Below are 7,743 nucleotides of genomic sequence, written 5' to 3'. Positions count from 1 at the left end.
GTGTACACTGTAGCTGTCTTCAGACACTCCAGAAGAGGGCATCAGATTTTTGTTACGGATGGTTGTGAGCCACCATGTGGTTGCTGGGATTTGAACTCAGGACCTTTGGAAGAGTCGGTGCTCTTAATCACCGAGCCATCTCTCCAGCCCCTCAGTTTTTCAAATACCTGACATTCTAGGGTCAGTGGGAGAAGGAAGTCAGCATTGCCATATACAACAGGCTATTTTTGAAGATGATTTTTGACTTGCAAAGGCATGCAGTGCTTAAAATATTAAAGATGTGAACTAGTATATATGTGTACTGTCTGCCCCTTCTTGAGCCATTTAAGAGACAGCCATGATGTTCTCCACGTGGCCTGGTGGTTAAACCATTTAGCTCAGAAGTGAGGAATACAGCCTGTAAGTGAGGCGTGCAGCCTCCAGAGGACGTTTGGGTGACATTGCGCACTCATGAGTGGTACAGTAGGTTAGAAAGACAGTCTCAAAGGATAAGGAAAAGTAGACATTCGAGACTATATAATTGCCTTGCATTGCATCTTTCTAGAGTCATTCCACTCTACTACCTAACTCTGGTAGATAACTGGAGTTGTGGCTGACTATCCACTTAAGCTATCCTATTAAATCTGAAACCTGATTTAGATAAAAAGCTATGTGAGTGGAGCTTTTCTAATTGTGTCCATAATTTTAGTCTGCTGGTGTGTTGTAATCAAGGAAAGAATGTAAGAAATTGTTTTGCCTTGTTTTTTTAACTCGTAGGAAACATTCTAGGGTCACTTCGGGTGCTGGAATCTAGGTAGCGGTTCATTCTTTGCAGTCCACAGTCTTATTTTTAGAGCAAGGGCATGGTGCTTTGCCGGATCATGGCTGAATGTTGTTTTCAGAACGTAAGCTTTAAAACTGTTATCTTGGTCAGAGAGTGAAGTCAGTAGTGCCTGTTTTAGCCCTGCCTGGAGAATATAACTGCGGAGTGTCTTAGTCCTGCTGATCAGGGCTGTTCACTCTGCCATCTCCACTTCACCTCTGAAGAATGGTATGCCAGGATTTTATTATCTGATAACTATGGGATTCTCCACTTCAAACATTTTATATTGTTTTAAAGTTGAGTGTTCACAGGAAAAAATATATTTCGGGGAAAAATATATTTTTATAATTATAATTTTCAGGGATAAATTTATTAGAGAGCAAAGATAGCATCTGTGATTTTAAGGTGTTCTTTAAATGAAATCGCTTTACAACTTGTGTTCTGAATTCGAAAGAGCAGCTTTGGTTCTATCTAGTGGATGAGTACAGCTACAGTTCATAGGACAGGGCTGTGGAAAGTACCGTTACGTCTCTTAAGTACTAGAAAGTCTGTAAGACTTAGATCTTGGTGAATTTACTTCACATTCCGTGCTTTTACGTTAGCCTTTCATCAAAATGTTCTTGAATGACATTGACTCCTGACATGTGGGTGCAGTCTGAAATGTTACCTAAATGTGGAAGAATAGCGTTTGTCATAGCAAGTAACTTAGCTAACTGACCTGTTCAGTCAGTCAGCCTTGCTGCTTCCCTCCTCTGACACAGGATCGGCTAATTTAGCTGTGAGCTACACAAGGGGAAGGTTCTGAAGATGAGCTAGTCTTTCCTAGCAGCCCCGTCGTGCCCCCCGTATGGAATATGTAATCTTGATGTGTTGTTTGCTTTAACTTGATGTTGATTGGAATCCTTATTTTAAAAAAACAAACAAAAAAAAAAAACTTACAACTTTTCAGAGTGACTGAACTCAGAGTTCAAGACAGTTTTTTCCCTTTTAGTTTGGTTGTTGGCATGAAATTTTTACCCAGTTATGTCACCCCACCGAAGCATGGCGCTGTGTAGTCTCAAGCGTATATAAAGACAATTCCACTTATTTTTGTTAATCACACTGCGATTCATACTTAGTAATCTTAGGTACTAATTTCATTCTCCTTGAATTCTTGCTCATCTAGGATTTAACCGCCACCATGTCTAGCAAAAGGGCAAAGACCAAGACCACCAAGAAGCGCCCTCAGCGCGCAACATCCAATGTGTTCGCCATGTTTGACCAGTCCCAGATCCAGGAGTTCAAAGAGGCCTTTAACATGATTGACCAGAACCGGGATGGCTTCATTGACAAGGAGGACCTGCACGACATGCTGGCATCAATGGGTAATGTCCACCTGCAGTGCTGATGTATTATGTAGAATTTCCTTCATATTTTCATGAAACAGTGTTTCCTACTGGGCACACAAATATTCCTGTGCCTGTCTCTGGACTGGACTGGAGGACTTGTGTATGTGCATTCCTCCTCCATGTATGTGGCTTGGGGTTTGAGAGAGTGAGGGCTGAAGAGAAAGACTGCTGAGCGATAGGAGTGCACACTGCTTGTTGCCGCATGCACACTCAGCTCACAGTCGCCTTGTGACTCCAGCTGCAGGGAGACGCAGCTCCCTTGGATTCTGTGGACACCTGTACTCAACATGGGCATCCCCCCCCCAGTTTTGCCTTCGTTAACCCAAATGATTTTATTTCCTGCTAGAATGTTTACTGTGATTAATAATTGGTATAGTTCCCAGTGTCATCACAAGTGTGGCTCCTTTTATTCAGGAAAAAACCCAACTGACGAATACCTGGACGCCATGATGAACGAGGCCCCGGGCCCCATCAATTTCACCATGTTCCTCACCATGTTTGGGGAGAAGCTGAACGGCACTGACCCCGAGGATGTCATCAGAAACGCCTTCGCTTGCTTTGATGAGGAAGCCATTGGTAAGCTGGGTAACCTTTAATCACAAATTTGTTTTTTAGTTACGCAGCAGGATATGAGTGACTTTTAAGTGTAGTAAATTGACACTCAGCACTGTGTGGAGGTTTTCTCTGCAGCTTTCTGGCCTGTGCTCATCACTCACCAGTTTTCCCTTGAGTATCAGTGGTTTGCAGGGAGGGGTTCATCGGTTTGGGCTAGCTAATAAGAAAACTATATCTCAAAAAACAAACAACTAAACAAACAAAAAGTGTTAGCGACAGGAATGCCAGTGCTCTGCAGAAGTAGAAGAGAAAGCACATGGGCATGTTTCCCAAGATTTCTGCCTGTGGCTCAGCAAGTGTGTGCAGAGAGGAAGAAGACAGCTGATGACCTGTGTCACCTAAGCTAGTCTTCAGTGCCAGGGTTGTCCTGGGCGGCTGACATAGGCATGGTCTCCTCCTCTAGCTCTCAGGACTCTCCGTAGGTTGGCTGTCTTCTGATTTTCACATACGTGGTCTTCACCCACAAAGGAGGCTCACACGAGTACATATGAGCGTGATTTTATTTTATTTGTTTGTTTATTTATTTGGTAGAATTTTCTCTCGGCTCCTAAGAACTATACACTTTTCCTTTCTTCCCATGCCCTAAGTTTTTTGTGTCTATCTCTTGACACATGCTTGATCGGTATATTTTAGTTGTACCCTTAGTCCCAATTGCAGTTAAGCAGGTGAGTTGGCTGGAGCTAATGATTTCTTTCTAGAAAGCTACACTTCTAAGATTTTAGGGATTTTTTTTTATTATGATGTAGGATTGAAGCTTCTTTTCTAACCTTGTTTTGTTTGTTGAGCTCACTTTGTGAGAAGTGTATTCTTTGTGTGTTAATTTCACACACCAGGAAGTTGTCAGAGTCTTTGTCGACTCATGATCAAACTCCTGTGTTTCATTTATTTTCAACCTATGGTGTATTAAGGGTTCTTAATCATTGCTCATACAAGTTGCTTGGGGAGCCCTGTAAAATGCCCAGTGCTAGCAAGGAAACGAGGGCTGACACGGGGTTCTGCTTCTGTTCTGCAAGTAAGTAATGACCTTATTTTTGGCGTGTGGGTTTTATGAAAGTGATGTCAGGTGGCAGGTTACAAGGCACCTGTTGTTATTGGCTTGTGTGATAGGTACAGCCTTGTGCTGATGAGCCACGGCAAGGATGTAGGGCAGACAGACAGACAGCCGAATAACCACACTAAGTATCTGGTTGTCTGCACTGGGCTTTCCAGGGCTGCTGGAAGTACACAGGCTGTGAAGTTGAGTGTGGGTGCTCTGACCCTCCATTCCTTATTCTCCAGGCACCATCCAGGAGGATTACCTGAGGGAGCTGCTGACCACCATGGGCGACCGCTTCACAGACGAGGAGGTGGATGAGCTGTACAGAGAGGCCCCCATTGACAAAAAGGGGAACTTCAACTACATTGAGTTCACCCGCATCCTGAAGCACGGCGCGAAAGACAAAGATGACTGAAGAGCTGCGATGACTGAAGAGCTGCTGCGGCTTCCAGCCCATTGCTCCCTGTTGCCATTGGGGTATTTCTGAGATTTTTCTCCTGGAGCCCAATGCATGCCCTAGCTTTACTGCTTTTTGCCTTTCTTGTTTTATATTTATTCTCAGCCATTTTGGGCCACATGTACCTTATAATACTGGAAATGGGACTTTCTGTCATTGTGATGAGAAAGTAAGTTCATTTAACTTACAGGCAGTCTTGTCCCTTGTAATAACTGCAGCCCAGAATCAATATATTTTTTCAGAGAAAGTTATCCACTCAATTTTTTCTGATTTATAATTAAACTTTCTGATAAAATGCTTAGTTGTTTAGTGTTATTTGCCACTTGACTTTTAGTTTCACGTACGCCTTTCTCTCTAAGCACTGTGGACCAAGTGAATGACAGTCCTATCAGGGTTTGGTCCGACTGCTTCCAGTTGTGTTATTAAAGCAATCCTGGTTTTCTCTGCTTCTGTTCATTTCTCCCTCCAGGGAAATCAGATAAAGCCCTCGTTGGGGGCCCTAGACTTTGTCTTTCTTTTGGAAGATAATTCCTGCAGAATTGTGACCCTGCATTAGCTCTGTCTGCCGCCAGCTGGACGGACCTGCTTTACCTCTTCCATGTAAACTTCCTGCCGCTGAGCACACTAAGTGTTCTATTTTAAAGCTTCTTTGGAATGCTTTTAACAAAAAGGACAGATTTCGCTGTGTTTCCAGCTGTTGGAGATACAGGTTTTTTTTTTTTTTTGTATACAGTTTTTCCTTATTATAACAACCCCTATTAAAAGACCTGTTTGTTTATACAGAGATTCCTCCTAAGTCCATATGTGAATGTTAGACATTCCTGACCTACCCACAGTCAGAACAGCTGTGGCTGCATGCCTGGGAAAGTGAGGTCATTGTTTCAACCCTATAAATAACTTGGGTCATTTTTGATAACTGAGAACGGTTGTCATGTTAATCAGGGGGTGGAAAACACAGTTGTTCTGTTTTGTTTCTAATGTTTCAAAAAGTTCTAAGTGTAAAAAGGTTTGAACCTGGGTGGCTCCCCTCCCCCAAACTTTTATGCTATTGAAAGACTGTCCTTGAGGGAAACCACTACCTCATTTGATAAACAATTACTTAATGCCTTTGAGCAGCAGGAGGCTTTAACCCAATAATGCCAGGCCTGTAGAATGGGGGTTGGGATGGAGAGCTTCAGGTACAGGCCACGGAAAGTTAAACACAAAGCTCGTTTTAGGAGGGACTAGGTAGTATCAAGTCACAGAGGTGTAGGGAAGTATAGAGGGGCCCACTGGATTTGGAGTGCTCTGGCAGACTAGTGGTTTTTCCTCTTCCTCCCACTACCTCCCCTCCCCCAGGGTGCAGCCCTGACTGTCTTGGAACTCTAGGCTGAGCCTAGCATGCTTTTGTCTCCCAAGTGCTGGAATTAAAAGCCTGAGCTGCTACCACCCACCACCCAGCGAGACCTTTCTCAGCATTTCAAGTCCCAATTTTGCTACAGCATGGCTTTATGGCCGTGGGAAAGCTACTTACTCTTTTTTTTTTTTTTTTTAATTTATTATATGTAAGTACACTGTAGCTGTCTTCAGACACTCCAGAAGAGGGTGCCAGATCTCGTTGTGGATGGTTGTGAGCCACCATATGGTTGCTGGGATTTGAGCTTAGGACCTTCGGAAGAGCAGTTAGTGCTCTTAACCACTGAGCCATCTCTCCAACCCCCGAGTTTGTTGACATATTTAGTCATTTATAAAGTGAATTCATGCTGTTCATAATGGCCCCTTTATGATAAAAAGCAGCGTCTATCTGGAGCTGGGTGTGGTTAACCAAACCCCTCCTGGTACCCAAGTGGATCTGCGCCCTCATGTGGCCAGGTTGTTTTAAAATGTCAGCTTCCTCATTTGATATAGGAGCGCTTCCTTCGTTTGCTACAGAAATTGGAAATGTGGGAAAGGGCGGTGTTTATGTATGCAGCCGATATTCAAATTGTAGTTTATTTTTGTTTTGCTCATTTGTGGGTCCCTGGAAAGAGGGGAAGCCTGGCCCTTACGTGAGTACTGGGACTTCAAACTTGAGTCCTCTTGTTTGCATAGCAAGTACTCTTAGCCACTGACCCACCTCCCTATGTGCACTCTCTGGGTTTTTGAGAGTGACTTTTGCTGTGTTAAGTTTGCCCGTTTCCCTGCCACTGGGATGCCAGGGTTAGAGGCCAGTGCCACCACACCCTGCTCATTAACTGATTTTACATTGCCTAGAGTGAGGATCTAGGAAGTGGTGGTAGACTTATGTAACAAACCCTAAAAGTGCCATAACTTTATAAGAAACATAATCATTTAAGCAATGGTTTTTGAGGACAAATAGGATCGAAGATACAGCATCAGCATCACTCGGCGCCTAATCTCCACCTCTGACCTACGCAATCCCAGACCCTGATTTTTTCAAACGCAGATTTAAAGCAACCCTCAATTTATTAGGAGGGTTATCTTATTTTACATTTTATCTACTAGTTTGGGGAGGAGGCTGCACATTCCCTGGTACCTGCATATGGGGCTCATGGAACAAATTGCAGGAATTGGTTGTTCTCTATGGGCCCTGAGAACATAGTCATGCGTGCTAACAGGCACTTTTACCTGCTGAGCCATCTTGCTGGCCCCTAAGCTGTTGTATTTGTTTTGTACGGACTGCTGTGAAGTACACCGATACTCAGTGCTGGAGACCATAGTGTTCCTGCCTTGGAGGAATTTCTTTTGGAAGGAGGGTAGGAAGGGAGGTGGTTTTCTATGTGTAGCGTGGCTGTCCTGGAACTAAGCTCTGTAGACCAGGCTGGCCTTCAGCTCACAGAGATGCTACCCCAGCCTTCTAAGTGCTGGAATCAAAGGTTGTCGCCACCACCGTCTGACACGGAATTTCTGATCAGACTTCTAGAATATGACCTCCCGGCGGGGAGCAAGTAAAGGCCACTGGCTGGAGTGTAATTTCAAATAAGCGAGAACGTTTCTGGAGCCCTCTGGAGAGTGCTCAGCCGCCGCCCTCTTCCGGATTACATTCCTTCTCTTGAGCACTGTTTATCTAAAACTTAGCTTAACCAGGCCAACTGCCCTCTGCTAAATCAGGCAACTTCGGGCTGCCCGCTACAGGCGCCAGGGGACCCCCAAACCAGGGCGGCTCCCAGCCCACCCGGGTCAAATTCCAGCGCTGGCGCTCCGCCCTCGGCTCGGAATGCGGAAGGGGCGCGGGACTTGCGCTGGGAGCCGGGGAGACCGGCAAGCTGGCACGGCTGCGGCAGGAGGATGCCGTGCCAGTGAGCTGGGGAATTTGTACTCTCGGCTACCGGGGCTGAGCTCGTCGGGCCGTGCAGCCAGGCTAGTTTCCGCCGCTGGCTGCCTGGGTCCCTCGGGTCTTCAAAATGCTTGCAGCATCCCCCTGCCGCGGTTGGTCGCGCCGGGCTCGCCGGTGCTCCTTCCGCCC

The 7,743-nt window shown here is 45.3% G+C and overlaps 1 protein-coding gene across 2 annotated transcripts in view; it reads left to right on the top strand.

The window, feature by feature from the left end:
- The window catches only part of LOC110312338 (myosin regulatory light chain RLC-A), an 8,521-nt gene extending 3,783 nt beyond the window's left edge, over window positions 1-4,738 (top strand). Inside the window, exons 1-4 of one of the 2 annotated variants that reach the window (XM_029471270.1) lie at window positions 908-1,030; window positions 1,968-2,166; window positions 2,605-2,766; window positions 4,084-4,738. In XM_029471270.1, the coding sequence (XP_029327130.1) occupies window positions 1,028-1,030; window positions 1,968-2,166; window positions 2,605-2,766; window positions 4,084-4,256 (537 nt within the window). In that variant the 5' untranslated portion in view covers window positions 908-1,027 and the 3' untranslated portion in view covers window positions 4,257-4,738. Of the gene's footprint in view, window positions 1-907; window positions 1,031-1,967; window positions 2,167-2,604; window positions 2,767-4,083 lie in introns of those variants that run through there. The other variant, XM_029471271.1, reaches the window with a different exon arrangement.
- The last annotated feature ends 3,005 nt before the right edge of the window (window positions 4,739-7,743 follow it).

The sequence above is a fragment of the Mus caroli genome, chromosome 17, assembly GCF_900094665.2.
Source record: "Mus caroli chromosome 17, CAROLI_EIJ_v1.1, whole genome shotgun sequence".
Lineage (NCBI taxonomy): Eukaryota > Metazoa > Chordata > Mammalia > Rodentia > Muridae > Mus > Mus caroli.
This window is presented reverse-complemented; position numbering and strand designations above follow the sequence as displayed.